General features: G+C 35.2%; 1 protein-coding gene across 4 annotated transcripts in view; it reads right to left on the bottom strand.

The window, feature by feature from the left end:
* LOC137386945 (zinc transporter foi-like) overlaps nucleotides 1–17,735 on the bottom strand; it is a 48,767-nt gene extending 31,032 nt beyond the window's left edge. For 3 of the 4 annotated variants that reach the window (XM_068073184.1, XM_068073187.1, XM_068073186.1), the window contains exons 1-2: nucleotides 5,720–5,841; nucleotides 1,479–1,715 (exon numbers count right to left, since the gene is read on the bottom strand). In XM_068073184.1, the coding sequence (XP_067929285.1) occupies nucleotides 1,479–1,709 (231 nt within the window). In that variant the 5' untranslated portion in view covers nucleotides 1,710–1,715; nucleotides 5,720–5,841. Of the gene's footprint in view, nucleotides 1–1,478; nucleotides 1,716–5,719; nucleotides 5,842–14,121; nucleotides 14,190–17,615 lie in introns of those variants that run through there. The other variant, XM_068073185.1, reaches the window with a different exon arrangement.

The raw sequence follows: 17,735 nt of genomic DNA, 5'->3' as shown, positions 1-17,735 counted from the left end.
TTGAGTCCGTGACAAAGTTTTAATAGGTACAAATATAACACGGAACCATTATTGTTTTTATATCTTTACTTATTTATAGCAATTGTTTTATTTACTCTTCATTCAAAGAGAAATTTGGACGATTTTGTCCTGTCTAGGTTTTTTCTAACGAACAAATCAAGTGATTCGAGAGTTAAGACCTAGTTTTTATAGAAGTTGGACGGGCTGATGTTTTGAGACATAAGAACCCGGGATCGGAGAATTATGTGAATTTGGCTGTACAGGCTGACTACATATAAGTATATATGTATTCTATTAAATATACATAGGTATATATACTATAATATAAAATATGGAGAACACTTATCTGTTGGTTTATCATTACAAAATTTGTATCAAGCAGAGATGTATTTGCTCCTATGAGGTGATAAGTTGAGAATGACGGAGTTCTATATGTGTATATATTATATATATAGAATATATACTCAATATATATTATATATATATAGAATATAAAATTAAGTAAGATGAAAGTTTAAGTTCAGTTTAAAACAATTTTATTACTTATAGTTTTATATGACAAAGCAATAATCATCAGATAAAATTTTATCTGATGATTATTGCTTTGCAATATGAAGCTACTAGTAATCAAATTATTTTAAACCGAAATTAAACTTTCATCCTAGCTACTTAATTTTACATTGCTCTTTTTTAATTATTGAGCACTTTCACGCAGAAGACTGCAAATCCTGCCTCTATTATATATATAGAATCTATATATAAGAAATAATATAATATATAGAAATATATATCTATATATATATTTCTCAAAGTATGTCCGTGTGTATGTCATATGTCTGTCTGCATTCCGGCTATAGCTATTATTAAAATAACTGCAGCTGGACAACAATGCTGGCGCAATGTCATGGAGTATCGTCATTAGGCAATTTTCCATTGGCAATGTGCCAGGCTAATAGCTTGAAAGTTACAGTTGTTTGACAAAGTTTTAACACCTTTACAGTTGTTTTCATTTTTCTCTTAATTTATTTCAATTACACAAAACACTTCTCTCATGATATGTAGCTTAAAGGTTAGAATGGTAAATGTTGTTATATGTTAAATACAAATCAATTTCTATCCAGACTTTTGTATTACTCGAGCACCGCCAGGTAGCACAGCTAGTATTCTATATATATTTGATATATATATTCTATATATATTTGATATATATATATATATATTCTATATGTATTTTTCATAAACCAATAGAATTTAGTACTCAAGACTATGCCTAACTGCAGTGTTACCTTTCTAATAGCTGGGAGAAGAATTATTCAGCTTGTTTGCCAAGTATGAACGAAATTAGCCAAAGAGACACCCAGCCTCTGTTTAATGATTTATACCCCACATGCTAAAAAATAGCCTGTCCTACACATATTATTTGAAACCATTCACAGGTAAATGAAGGCTGCAGAGCAAATGAAGACATGAACACTCACGGTGGTTGCACGGGGACTGTGAGCTGGGGCCTTGTCATGATATCCGGTTGTGATTGTGTCAAAGAGCTTGGCGATGTTAGTGAGTGTCAGATTGTCGCTGTCCGTGTAGGTCAGCAGCATGTGCTCTAGTATGCACATATTAAGCTCAGTTGAACTGTAGTTACTTGACTGCAGGGCAGCCCCTCCGGTACACAGAACACACAAGGTGAAGAACTTCAACCAATACATCATCTAGAACTTAAAACATACACTAGATGTTAGCTTTGGTTGTTTACAAAGCGTACGGAAAGAGTTTTGAAGACAAACATTCGCGTGTCCTTGGATTTAAAAACAAAAAATTTCTGGCTACTCGGCCAATAGGTTAATAAGGGAATGAGTACGCTCAAAAACTTGTTACGAATAGGATATTACAAGAGGTTAAACTGATAGTGAAAAGTGAAGGACTACATTATATAGCAGAATATATGCTAAAATAATTGATTGATCAAGCAATGTAGGTTGATGGCCAAAGCATAGACTAACTTTTTTCGTCAGTATCTAGTAGTTAAGTAACAACAACAATGATTGGTGCTCTTGGCTCGCACCGCCTACTGTGCAGTCACTAGGCCTTCGTCAACTTTGTACCAATATTACATGGACTGCTCGGAAAGACATGCTAGACAGACTGGTGCGTGTGCCATGAAGCTTCGGCATGGCTCTATGTGAAAAAAATGTGATATGAAATTGCTAATTTGTTAAACTGCTAAAAATGAACTTGCACGAAATTTTGTAGATTTTATCAGAAAGTATCGATATTTTTCTATAATTTGTGATTTTTTTATGATTGAGGTGCGTTCACTGCCAGAACGTTTCAAGATTTAAATCGACAAAATAGATCGCGGTTAAAAGGCTAAGATCAAGCGAAAGTACGGTTATGATACTTATAGTTGTAAAGAGACCGACAGAAGAGAGAAGTGCAATGCTGCAACTTGAAGGTGATAGGCGATATCAACTATAGCAACGATAGTAACATCATTTCGCAAGCATTTTTGCGATTAAGTGTTGTCAATTTTAATATTGAAACATCCTGGCAGTCAGATCACCTCAAACATAAAAAACAATCACAAATTATATAAAACTACCAAAAAATTTATAAAAAAATCTACTAGATTTTGTGTAATTTCATCTTCACATTTATAAGGCAGTTTTGTTGACAACTGCATGCCAGGTTTGGTTCTAGTTAACACTGGAATGCTAGGAATATTTCTAGTGGCCAAAAAATAGCAAAAATACTGAAGTTATGCTAGTGCAATATAATAATCTATGTAAACAAGAATAGCTCGACGTCACACGAATTAAAATTTAATAGTGGCTTGTGTCATGGATGAAGTTTTCAATTAGTAGTTATCAGCTAGTGACGCTACACGGAATATAGTATGCTTTGTCGCAGCGGTATTTGTCCTAAAGTGAGTCAATGGATCAATGGATTACGACAATGAAATTTATAATTCATGTTAAAAAGCATTTCTGCGTTCTTGATTTCGTCATATTCTATGCTTCATACCATGACAGTTTCTAACTGTTGCGACGGGTTTGTTAGCCAAGTATATAGATATACTCCCTATATGAGTAATTAAATTCGACATTGTCACCGATTGCTAAATGACTTTTGGTTTAGTTCCAAATCAATTTTTTGTTAAAATCTTGGTATTATCTTTATCCTGCGTGACTAAAGGGGTATGCAAAATTATGGCAACCCACTTTTCATTGCTCATCGAAAAATCTTCTCCTTTCATATCTCATCTCATCTCAGCTCTAAATGTATAAATCTATACACCGTTTCAAAGCTTAAAGTGTACTCTTTTTATCTAATTAAATAAAAATCATTTGTTTTATGATTACAAAGCGCTACTAACTAAACTGAGCTCTAATCCAAAAACTAGTAGGTTTGTCGATCATTGTATATCTCGAAAACGGTCTTTGAAGTTTTTTCATCTGCTGTAATAATTGTTGCGCTACACAGAAGGCAGGATTTCAGTAACAATGCAAAAATATCTCAAAGCAAATAGCTTTTTTTGTTATATTTTTGGTATTAACTTCGACCTGTGTGACTAGGTCAGGTGTAAATATAAGCTCAATAGCAAGTATTAGAGGGTATGATTTGCAAACATAATACATCATGGGGTAAGACTATAGGTCTCTCACACATACACAACTCCACAAACGAACACCAATAACTCTAGGTAGGCGAGTATCTTGTGCTCAGATAACTCTGGCGAGTTTGTGGCAAGAAGAAACATTGAACTTCAACTGTCAGAAATGATTAACCTTAATAACTGCAAATCGTTACACAGCACTAGATAGGCTTGACACCTTGGTTGGTGACAGCGATACTCAATGTACTTTGAACAACATTATATTATAAGCTAGTTTCAAGTCAAGCCGATCAAACCCTGAGGGAAGCCACCAAGTCAACTACACAGACAAATTACCAAATTATTCAAATTTAATGTTTAATAACTCGGTATATATTATTACAAAGCAGTCTCCGCATTGCAGCTCAATACATCTGAAGTGACAAAAGATGACATATTTGCCGGTTAAAGAACACCGTAGCTCTGTGTCAGCTATTCGAAGGATTGTTATTGGTTTGACTTGAGTTACCAAGGCCTAGGTGATAGAATTTCAGACAGTTCCGGGGTCAATGATAGGCCTTATTCCTGCAGTTGCTTGGAAAGAAATACATATAGGTCTGGTTATTGACTAAACAATGACATACAATTATATGTAACAATAATATAGCAAGGTATTCTAGCAAATGTTAACGCTGAGAAAGAATCTGGTGAACCTGGTGCAATCTTACGCAATGTTTATTTACCTGCAGTAATCTGTGTTTGCAATGATCTTAGAGAGTTGTCACTTAGTTGGCAGTTTTGAGGGATAATACTTAACGATGGAGCTTCTGACAATGTGCTACTCTTTGTTGTTACTGTTATTATTTATTATTATGCAATGGCACACTAATTTGCTACATTTTGGATGAATGTACAAATCCTTCAATACACCATATCTCAAAAACGGATAATGGCAGTAGCTATGAACCTCACAAAAACCCTGCCGAATCGCATTTGAGAAAATATTTCCATTAGATGAAAAAATATAAGACAAGAACCAAGGAAATAAAATACATATGCCAAAAATATGTGTTTTGTCCTTTTTGAGTTGAGAGCGGCTCCACAGAATTTGTTCAGAATGTTATCGTTAACACTAATGCTTGAACAGAGCTGTCATACTGGTTGCGCTAGAATGAGATTTACCTTTTCACTGTAACTATAAAACAAACATCAAAATTATAAATCCAGGTCAATAGATGAGACTCTGCCGACCCAAATAAAGCTCAGTTGAAGGTAATTCTTTAGACTGTTTGTGTTACTTGCTTCAGTTGCTGCCACTCTTGGTATAGAATTCACCTATCTGCACCAATGATTTGTAAAATGTGATAGTTTTACTTTTTGGTTTTTTTCGAATAAAATTATTACGGGACGGACGATGATAATAGAAAATTATTGTGTATATTTTTTAAATGTATGCGCAGACCAAAATGCTCACATATATCAATGTATGATTGCTCAAATTTACAAGCTATCTACAGTAGGTTGTAAATCTACTGTAGATCAGTAGGTTTATCAGGTTCCATTTAGTACGAGAACCTGATAAACAGGAAGCTGAAAATTAACTATGAGATGAACCAGACCAACTGATATTTGCTATTTTCAATTGAAATTATAGTCAAACAATTCAAAGCCGTCACATCCCCAAAAATTCTTTTGTAAGGTAATCATACTTAATATTAGCTGCCAATTCTGAATAAAAACATGTAATAATGTAATGTAACGTTATTCTGTAACATAATGTTATTCTGGAATGTAATTATGAAATTACTTTCCAGAATGTATTACGGAATGGGTTATCTAAATAATTTGTTTGTTAAAAAGTTGACCTTAAAAAGCGGAGCTATATATTTGCCGAACATGGAGATTCGATGGTATTTCAAAAGTCCTTTGATAGAAGCCCGATGTGACAGTCATGCGACATCAAATTGCGAGTACATGCAAGAACGGTGTGAGTTCGACATCTCATTAAAATCCACAATAATTATCAGATTAATATCAATATATCCTATGAAGCCGTTAACTTGTATCGAATATTATAGACCATGCACTGGATATAGAGTGATACTCAAACAAAGCCTGCTAACTTACTCTTAGCCTCCTGCAGCTTTGATGCTATCAATGTTATCGTAGAACTCTTGTGAAGATCCCAGATGGGAATCTTAAAAGCAATGAAGTTGTTCAAGCTGGTCTCTTTATCACGCGCAAATAATTCATATGATGAGCGTACATGGGGGGTCCTTTTGCTTATATACCCACACAGCACGCATGAGCGAAGCTGCACTAGCCCCCTATGTATGGTCTATACATAATACATTGGCATGGGGACTTAACGAACTAACTCCGATATAAGACAAACAGTATGCAGTATTATGCTAAGATACATGACAGAGCTTGGGTCTGCCAACCGCAACACGATGCGCCTAGTTACAGTCTGCTACGAAAGTTATGCAAACATTAGCCCAAAATATTGACAGATGGCGGGCAGTCGAAAATGTTTTTGCAGTTTATCATCGAACCGCAACCTGTTTTCTGTAGTCTTTTAGGATATAGACATTTTATGCATAACTTTTGGGATATGGGGTTGCAGTTATTTTCTTGGCATATGATACACCCGCAGCGGATGCAGATGTACAGATTCACTCTAAGACAATAGTATGAATGTTTATACTACGCGTTTACATATATAAACAAACAGTATACATCACCTATCATGCCATTTCCACAATTCAGTTTGCTAACAGTTAGTACTGGGTATACAGTGGTGGAGTGAAAGTGCTAGCCTACTATGGCCAGACAATGTTGAAAAATGTAGGTTTATTCAGGAAGAACTGTGAGGAGCAAAGAGGTTAAAATGTATTAGAGGGTGTCACTGGTGTGTTAGAAGTGCTCACTGGTGTATTAGAAGTAATAGTTGACATATTATAGGTAATCTTTAGTTGAGAGGTGTATCAGGAATGTACAGGGCCAAAGAGGTATACCATGGCAAAGTGGATAAAAATGCGCAGCGGCAGAAAAGTGTACCAGCGGTGGACCATGGCGGAAAAGTGTATCAGGGGTGGACAGTGGCGAAGAGGTGTATCGATGGTGGGCAGTGATGGACAAGGCTAATAGGGAGAGAGAGAGATATATCAGGATAGACTAAGTGGTGAAACGGTGTATCATGGGTAAACAGGGGTGAACTAGAGTTTCAGAGGTGAACAGAATGGCAGAGAGGTATATCACAGGTAGCCAGTGGCAAAAACATATCAAAAGGTATAGAGTATGGGCAGAAAGATGTATTAGGGGTGGACTGAGACAAATACCATAAAACCTGTATTTGAACGCCACCCTTATTTTAATGCCACCTCCATTTGAACGCCAACCTTATTTGAACGCCAACCTTATTTGAACGCCACCTCCATTTGAACGCCACCTCCATTTGAACGTCACCCCTATTTGAATGCCACCTCTATTTGAACGACACCCCTATTTGAACGCCACCCCTATTTGAACGCCACTTCTATTTGAATATCACTATGAGAGAAGAGTTGAAAAATAGAACGCAATTGCGTTAAAATAAAGGTTTCACGGTAAGTGTTAACAGCGGTGGGCAACAGACAAAGAGGCACAATGACAGAGATTAATAAGATGGACAGATGTATTGGAGGTAGACAGTGACAGCGGATAATCAGTGGCGGAATTTCACTAACTGCTCTATGAAAACATCATGTGTAAACTGAGCTTCTGTATCGAGAACCTTCTGTAGAGGTGGAAGAGTTGGTTTAGGTGTCACCCAACTGTGTCTGGCAAATGTTAGCTTTAGATATACATGTATACTATTCCATTTAAGTATCATTAAATAAACAGTCGATATAGAAAACAAACAAGTTATAATCAAGTGCCATTCTGGCTGTTCTACAGTTTACTAGACAGGAACTCAAAGGAGCTGACTAAAACACAATGAAAGCGGAATAATGAGAATGAACTACCAATGAGTACTACACATTGTGTAGTAGTGAATACCATAGGGGATTATTAACGGCATCGTAAGCGGGTACGGGAGGTGTAGGGCAGCCATCAATAGGTCACTACGCTGACAGATATCTCTCTAAGCTCAGCTCAACAACAAAGGCTTCACATGTTACCTCAACAGAATCCACAAACATATAGACCTACTTGACATAATCACAAAGGCAAACACAGAAATTTTGCATATCTAAAGCTGTTGAGCTCTCAGGCAACAAAATATTAGGATTTTTTCTAAATTTAGTTAATACGCATCATCTGTAAACCTATACTGATTATCTATTATTGCGCTTTTGTGAAGGCTTCACATTTTCTGTGTGAAAGTTTGACTGTAGAGGTATGATAGTATCCTGAAAGATTGCATCACATTTACAGAGACGATAACCACTAAATAGCGTATTTAAGTCTCATTCTGTTCAGGTTTATTGACAAAAACTCCTGACAAATAGGCTTCTTCAATTAAATTAGCTAATAACTGATCTTCCCTAAACATGATTGACAAAAGCTGTGTCCCAATAATTCACCTACCTAACAAACTGCACTGCCAAGCGACACAGGTCCATAACATTTGTAGAGGCTTTTCATTGTACAACAAATCATCTATCGTCTATGACTTTAGTTTGATCAATGAAAGGTCAATTTAAAAATATTCAATTTGAAAGATTGATCTTGAAGAAAATACTGTTCGTGGAACCAACTCAAGACTAAAAGACTGACCCAGAAGTTGCAAAAAAGTAGATGTCGCATTGCCGGTGAAAAAATATTAGCGATTATAATTTTATTAAAGATATTAATAAAAATATTAATATCTTTTCATTAAAGATAAAGCTGAAAATAAAAGAACACAAGAAACCAAGATTAACATTTTTAATCCACGTTCTTGGGATTGCGGCGACAGCATTAGTTCAGCATTCATCAATGCATGCATTGAGAGGCCATAAACTTCATTAAAAACTGTCCATTTTATAGTGTCAGAACGTGCAGACAACTCTATTAATTCTACAGTTCGACTAGAATGATCTTTCAACAAACCTGCATTTCGGTGATGTATAATAGCTAATGGAATAGGCGGGTGTAGCTTGTTCGTATGCTAACCAATGAGTGGGCTACTCTGAGAAAGTCATTAATTTGACTCAATGTTAGATTATAGTATGTTTTGCAGCATGAAACCAGCAAAAGGAAAAGCATATGAAACACCCATAGATATATATACCTATATATATCTATCTATGTATATATGTATATATCTATGGTATATATATCTATGGAAACACCGAATTAACTTATTCTTGGGTAACAAATTTGAAAAAGCAAAGCATGAGAAAGAATGCTATAAATTAATATTCAAAGCTATATTTAATTTTAGAGGTCAGGATTTTTTTTTATATTTTAGTAAGAATTGTGCTTGTAGTGTTGGTTCTGTTTTTTAATATGGGTTGTCCTATATCAGCTGAATTATTTGTGATGGGTTTCGGGGTTTGGTTGGAGAAAATGCTAACAGTTTGAGCAAGTGGAAAAACTAATTAACATCTAAATAGTTTAATTGAGAAAAACAAAGCGTTGATCATATTTCTTTAAAGGTTGACTTGCAACGAAATTCACATTACAGTTATTTGGTATCAAAAGATTCACCATGTCTTACTCTGCTGTGTTGTAGGTGCAAAATATGTGGAAATGTGATTACAAGCTCTTAAAAGCTCAAAAACGAACAGTTAATCGAGGCCATCACGAGACCGCCGTAGATTGGAGCACTACAACACAGCATAGTACGACATGGTGAATCTTTTGATACCAAATAACTGTAATGTGAATTTTGTTGCAAGTGAACGTTTAACCATGATTAATTCCCTTCAGAGAAAGCGAACCAAGTACAATGCAGTCCTAACTTCCAACATCGACCTAAATAGACCTACTTCATTCGGCACCAATTACTGTTGTGAAACTAAGATAACACTTTTTGTATCGTAGTTCATAAATTTGGTCATCAAAACGTGAAGGTTTTCCCCCCAAAACTTTCAGCTTATGTGTGATAGTTTACCTGGGGTGACACGAATCTCCTGGACAGTATACGGAGAGATAGAATTACATCTCTGAAGATTTAGGTAGTAATAAGCCTACTTAGGCCTCACCCGTTCAGCCATTATTGACAAAAGCGTATGCCTGTTATCTCATTGTTGTTTTAACCTAATCGAGCTGGATATCAGCTAATGACTACATTCTGCCACTGTGTAAGCCCAAAATTCGATCGACCAACTAAAAGATCGATATCAATAAAATGTGAAATTGTGATATTTGTTAGATGGTCCATGACATTTAGCAAGAACGACCTTTTTAATCCGATTTATGACCTCATTCTATGTCTTCATGAACGTCAAAACAATAGCTTTGTTAGTTGTGTCCCGGTCGGTAGCAAAATAGATTATTTGACCTTGTGTGTCTACAAATTGAGAAGCATATTTATTATTTAGCAACATACGGCTATTTCTGGCATTATTAAGTCAATCTTTTAGATCTGACTTTCGTCCATCTGCAATAATTTTTCAATAAGATCAATCTTTCAAGGTGCATTGATTTTGACTGCTGGTCTCATTCTTGCTCATCTTTGCTGGCATGATGCAGGTCTGTGGCCCTATTTTCATCTGACTTATTACCCCAATACACTTATGTATTCCCTTCATCTAATTTTCACGTTTTCGCGGAGGCATCCTCTCGCGAAAATTTCATGAGCGAAACTAAATTATCATAACGAACGAAATTAAACTACCATAATGAACGAGCGAAAACGCGGAATTAAATAGCTTTGTTCATTGATAGTCCAAGAAACAAATGGCAGCAAGCGATCGAATTGCATTATCAATCTCATCCACACAATTCTACCTGCGGTTCACAATTACAAACTAGTTCCAAATTGAAAATTTTTTCTTACCGATGAACCGAACCTGAGGAATCTAATTATGTTTGTTCCACTGCATTTATTTTCACATCACTATATTTTCGCACTCATCGGAGATGCGAAATTAGGTTGCAGCGAAATTTTACTCTGTATGCTACTCACAAAACTAAATACTAGCGAAATTTAGGTGTCCTAGGGTATGTTTGGAGCTTTTGTCAACACAATTTGTGTCACAGAAACTTAATGAGCTTTGTTCAGGACACAGATTTCATCAGTAGAAAGTTGATAATTAAATGACTGGTGAAAATATTGTCATGGACAAGTATCACACTACGAAGATTGATGAACGTTGATAAAACATTTCAAAAATCGGTCCTTTTGAGAGAATATTCCTTGTCAGTCTTAATAGACTGACGTGACTGCTGAGATGTAACCATAGTATCACAAATCGACTTTCAATCAACAATCAGCAATCAAATATTGGTTATGGACAGTGGCTAAATGCAAACGCCTATGTAGGCTTTCCAAGTACTGCGGGCCTTTAGGTGATGCTATTAAACCATGCTGCCTAATCTTGCTTAAATATAGTCATTTTGCTGATTTTCTTACTCAATTCTGTTATTAGGCACCCAAGGGCATTAATCTGAAGCATGCACGTTTTGTTCTAGGTGAGGTGCTTTTGATCAAAATGATTATTAGGCTGTCAGAAAATACTTCCAATATTCCCGGTAAGAAACAGGTTAATTGGACGTAACCAACATTTCTTCATGTACCAAGTCATTGCTGTATGAGTTAGGTCTGATGACTGCAAACACAGTATCATGACATCATATGTGTTATACAGAACCTCAGCCTTTGTATGCTGAGAGAATATTTTTGTATACAGATGATTGATTAGAAAAATATTTAAAATTTTAGGTCTGATCGGTAAACTCGTGGTTTCTAAAAACATGAATCATATACACGAGAATTTTTTTTGAATGTGATAAGAAACAAAATGCTTAGGCTATACGTAAAATGCAAATGTTACAAACGTTTTTATATAAAGGTACATATGAATGCTGAAGAAAAAATGACAAAATCCACTATATAAGTAGTGCTCAAGATAAAATGGTAAAGCAACAGTGTGAATTAGAGCGCTGAAACAGAGATAGACCGACGACATTCTTGTGGCATAGAGCATATGCAGGGCATGATCAGATGTAACGTTTGCTGAAGTGTTTTTTGACTCCTTGTGCGTACTTATTCAATTAGTTTGAATAAATTTTCACATAAACAAGCTGCATTATTTTAGAATTCATTATTTAGGCCAGGTGTTGTTTTGTTGCACACTATGACCGTTACTACAGGGAAGTAATGTTGTTACTCCATTTGAGGGCAATTTGAATTAGATTGTGTGGCCTACGTGAAAATGTTTTAGGAGTCCTACATAAGCAAGCCATAATTTGGATTACCTGAGCAGTATTTCACAAGTAGAAGAGGGTCCCAAAGAGAAACGGTACGATCTACTGCTCTTCAGTTTAAAAACCAGCTTGTTGAGATCAATGTAGAAAAGATCAATGTACAGCCAAATATCTTTTCCTAAAAAGCTAATTTATTCAGCTACAAATGTAACATGTTCTAAATTATTGGCAATGCCAGATACAAAACTTGAGAAAAAAGCTCTTGTAATGTTTCTACTGCCATCAAGTAACACACTCGAACCTACTCACAACACTAAAACATTTGTATTCTTCTTTAAAATACCTAATCAACACTTGGCATAATTTTTCGTCAAACTAAGCATAAAATCTTAAAAATCGTAATGAATTTAAGAGCCAAATAAACAAATTTGCATTTAGCGCAAGATTGTATTAGTAGTTAGAATAAAAATTAAATAATTGAGCGCAGCTTCCTTTTCCAAACTCTCAAACAACACTCAACATAAATGAATCCATCAAACTTGACTGGAAAATTAAAAAAAACTTTGAATAGTTTGGCAGTAAGTTGGTTTTTCGCCGAAAAACCAGCTACCTGCTCAGAACTATCAATTCTAAAAACAGTCATCATCAAACGATAGCCACCACAAAAAAACCGCAACCCCCTTATACAATCAGAGCCACCGAGAAATCACCTGTCTAGACATGTCACCATCATAGAAAACTTTACACGTTGGAGTAATAATGATCATGGAGCTGTCACCATTTGCCATTGTCAGTCATATGCCATTGTCAAACAAGTTGGGTATAAGCTCAAGGTTTGTGGAAAAATTAATTGTACGTAAAAAAAACCAAGCATAAATTGAGTTAAACAGCGGTGACTGCTCGACTATCAGTACACAATAATTGTTTATACAGGCTCCGACAGTAGTTGTCCGCTCTCCATAATCGAAAAACATTTCATCCCATGCGTCAGTTTGCTTACACCCGTGCACAATATAGAATTATCTAATTGAACTATACCATATTTGATCACTTATAAAAGCCGCTTAAATATGACAAATAGAGATTCCAAATTGTATAAATAAAAGCCGGGTCAGAGGAATAATTATACAAATTATACTTAAATCTAAAGCAGTCTTCAGATGCAGTACGCAGAATAATAAAGTTAAGACAGCAAAATATGAAACTTGTAAAGTTCAATAACCTAAAGTCACAGGCAAACACCAAAGAATACCTTTATCTCATATTTAGTTTTGAGGTTAAAACTTGATTAGAAAAATACCATAACTATGCAACTCTGAAGAAGCTACGTACTTATGTATGACATAGTAGTGAGATATGCCCAATCAGTGCACCAGCAATTCCCACCCAAGAAACGCCCTCTATAGATGGGAAATAACTATTAACCCTCACACCCCTCTACCATAAGAATTATTTTTGGTTAGATCTGAAACGTTGTCCCCACCGAAATTAATGTCGACTTCTTATGTGAGTAAAGGGAAAGCTAAACTCATCATGATATATTTTTGCCTGACATAGACCGAGCACAAAGTAGGAACACAACAAAATGCAAAAATGTCCAATCTGGTCTTGGAGTTATTTTCTCATTAATATGAAATGACAATCCTGAAAATATGATGCATGATGCGAAAATGTTTGAACAGCACGCATAAATTTGATAAAAAATCGAAGTGAAGAACTCGTCAGATAAATTCAAGTTCAAAGCATTTCCTTCAATGAGCAAATTCTGTTTGACATAAGGGAGAATGAATTGTGCAACTCATTGATGCAACGGTAGATTGTTACAACCAGCATGTTGAAGAATTTGCATACTACATTCAAGGAAAAAGATTGCATGACCTCATAATGCGATGTCAACTTCCTGTTTGATTAGAGTGAGTCAATTACAGGCGTTTTTAAAAGCGAGAGTGATCGCCTCACATGTTCTTACGACACCATCTAAGCCTCACAATTGCCAGTGTTCTTACATCATAATTTCAAAATACAGATTATATTACCTTGTAAAAAACTACAGACGTATGTCTGTAGTTTTTTACATATGTTATCAGGTATGTACATTAACGAAAAACTAATCATGGAAACTCAATATTAATCCTTAAAGTGAGCCAAAGTAGTTGAGAGCAAATGAGTCCTCAAGAACATTAACTTACGCAAGCTGTGAGAATCTTCTTAAACTCCCTAGTCATGAAGAGGACATCTAATCAACCTTCGGGAAAGCCTGAAAGTAGTAGCTGAACGTTTGATCCTTGTTCTCATATAATAGGAGCAGTAGCTGCTCAATCAGATTAGGAAATTATAAATGAATACATGCATTTGCCTTATAAGAATTAAAAATATACCAGTGGCTTTATCTAGGCACATTATGAAGGTACTTCTCATTGCTCTGTCACACATTCAGTCTCTATAAATCCTAAGTCAATGATGAGTGAAATAATCTCCTTTGAAAAGAAATGAAAGCTAACCAAAGACAAAAATCATGTCGCAAATGAATGCGAACAGCGATGTCTCACCATATGACTTTGATTTAAATGACTTGTAAAGCTAAAGGTACAAAATAATTGTAGAACTTACCAATTGTTTTACAAGAACCCCCCCACTATTGATTCAGGTCAGTATTTGACCCACTTTCTTATGATATCCGGCAGCAGTTTTATTTATCCAAACTTATTTTACCGAAAACCGAATCATTTGACACATTTCTCTCCCAATGGAAACCTTTTAAGTTACAACACAATGATTTTTCATTTTTCATCAAACTCAGCGGTTGCTTCAGTCAATTGACTACCTTTTGGAACAGCGTTCCCTATGGTGAGACAATAACAGTTAGAAACTTGTGCTAGAAAAATGTCATCTATTTTCTACACTTGTATGCAAACAATAACGTGATTCTGCTCAGCTCCCAAAACGATACTACCGCATTATGTAATTATATTACATGACTTTTATTTAAGCTTGGAGTTGTAGCTTGTTATAGCCTATGACAAGGCCTTTTCAACTTGCCAAATTTGTGTTTTAAGTTGCAGATTTATCCTATTCCAAACCCCATTAGTGTTGCCATTGTGTACCAATCTTATATCCTATTACATAACATTGTGCCAATTCCCACTCTTCAGTTTTAACAGTTTTCAGCAACAAAGCAGTTGTAGTACTTACAGCTGGCCTCTCAAATACAACAAGGTTTGCCAGTTATTACTCTTGACTTTTAAACAAATGTGCATGTTTCCCAATAAACAATACATAGTAAAATTGTATTTTATGCTCAGCAAAACCATGCCATGCTATTTGGTATTTAACATTGAACTGCAGCCCGCACTACCAACACACTATACAACAAACTGCTCGCTGAACAACACACAGACAAGACACGTTGTTCATAAATCAATTACGATGAGGCAATGTGTAATTAATACTCGGAAAGTCCTGTTTTTATGTACAGCATATGCATTCACAAATTTCCCCTTTTCCTAGATCTATGCTACAACAATGACGTGTGTTGTCTCAATTCACTGTAGCTATAGCAACAATATATTTTATTGTCCATGTTTTGTAACCGTAGCGCAGCTGCATAATTAATGTCTAATAGGAGAATAGATTTGATTGTGTGCTTAAGTGAGTAATGAAGCGGAGATACGTAGCCTTGATAGCTCATCAATCACAATTGTTACACCAGTTTATAAGTAGTACAATGAGTCAGGTTACTGGCAAGTGAAGCTACAATTGGCTGAACCCGCTGATTGTCGGCATTTTGCACAACGCGTACAGTAAAAATCTAATGCATTTCCAGAGGTGACAGAAGTTGATCACGTAATGATAGAATAGAATAGTATGTATGAATTGTATGTCTATTCTAGTATGTATCACTAGAATAGACACACTTTGGGAAACGATACGGTAGACAATGCATGGATGTGCAATGAGCTCATGAAACATAACAATGGTTCGAACATTCAAGCATTTGAAACATAATTTAATTTATTAAAGGAATGATGGTTTTCAATAAACTGCGGCTGCTTTATGCATGATAAAGCTATCACGCCACCGTGATTACTTCGACACATGAGTTACTGTACTGAATGTTTGAAAATGACAATGGTGAATTTAATGCTTTTAGACCACTGATAAGGCTTGCACGCAAAGTATGCAGACAGACCGTATGCAAGATAAAATGTGGGATTTACATTTAGCCGCGTGATTAACGATATCGGATGTATAGAAAGTCGACATTCACAGCACATCATGAATCTCAATGCCTTTGCTGCCCATGCTATTGGAAAAGCCATAAAAGCTGTTACTCAATATGTATTTTTCATGATCAACATTACATCAATGCGAACAAAGAATGTCATGATAACAAAAGTATCCATTCTTTGAAGAATGCTTAGATGAAGTTATAGTACTAACAACTTGGAGATATCAAATTGCTATGGCGCCTTACAGTGCCTCACGTTCCGTGTTCTCAAATTGAGTTGTGTAACTCGAGTTGTGTAACTCGAGTTGTACAACTCGAGTTGTATTTACAAACTCGAGTTTGTAAAAGTAAGGTGCAATATATTGGTATTACGGTAGCATAACCGTATATCTGGTTATATTAACAATGGTACATCAATAGGCACCTGTTAGCTTATAAAAATTAAACTATGTATGTATGTACTGTAAAACTAGAGCTAATGACGAATTCGAGAGTTTGCAACTCTAGTTGTACAACAAGAGTTATATTTACAAACTCGAGTTTGTAAATATAACTCGAGTTGTACAACTCGAGTTCATCAAAAACCTAAGCCGAGTTCTTTCAACAGCAACTTGAGTTCAACAACTCGGCTTGCGAACATAGAACGCGAAGTGCTGTAAGGTGTCATACTAAACAACTCATTTCATTTTTTCTAGCTATATTTTTTATATGGAATATTTTTGGTGCATCATTAAACGTCGTTGCCATAATTTCTATGTTTGTTTATTTTCGGTGTTCATTCAGTTTCTTGTCAGGTTCTAGAAAGATAACTCTTTTTTCATTTGAAAAAGAAGTGGCCTGGCCCCCAAAAAGATTGTTTTTTAGGTTGCTTTTTCATTCTACAATTGTTTTTGTCTCTTTATATTTATATAAATAAATATGCACAAATATCGCCAATTTATATAATTTAAATATATATAATTTAAATATATATAATTTAAATATATATAATTTAAATATATATAATTTAAATATATATATATATATATATAAATTATTGTTGTTATTAATCAATTATTAAATTTTACATAATATGCACAAATGCAGTTCTGTAAATGAGACACCCCAGTGACTCACTTTGCTTTTTTTTACAAACCCAGGTTAGTTTTTCGTAACACAACTCGAGTTCATCAAAAACCCAGGTCGCGTTCTTTGAACAGCAACACGAGTTCAACAACTCGAGTTGAGAACACGGAACGCGAGGCACTGTAAGACGCCATAAATTGCATTTTGCGTGACAACTAACGCAATACCTTAGCTTTTTATTTAATGTATTAACAAACATGACTACTAAAATAACCAGTAAAACGTACAGTACGTGTTTGCTCAAATTATTAACCAATATTTAAATAAGTTCGCGAAGAAGAAACTGGAATTTGATCAAAAGCAAAAGGAAACAGAAACTTATGTACTTACAGGCAAATCATAGAGTGATAAGTAACACCACTAAAACTTGCGTGACTCTACAATGTACACTAAAACAAAGGAATGACTATATTATTCAAACTATATTCAAGATTACACCGACAAACGTTT

The sequence above is a fragment of the Watersipora subatra genome, chromosome 2 (genome assembly GCF_963576615.1).
Source record: "Watersipora subatra chromosome 2, tzWatSuba1.1, whole genome shotgun sequence".
NCBI classification, from domain to species: domain Eukaryota; kingdom Metazoa; phylum Bryozoa; class Gymnolaemata; order Cheilostomatida; family Watersiporidae; genus Watersipora; species Watersipora subatra.
Note: the sequence above shows the minus strand (reverse complement) of the source record. Positions and strands in the feature narration are given on the sequence as shown.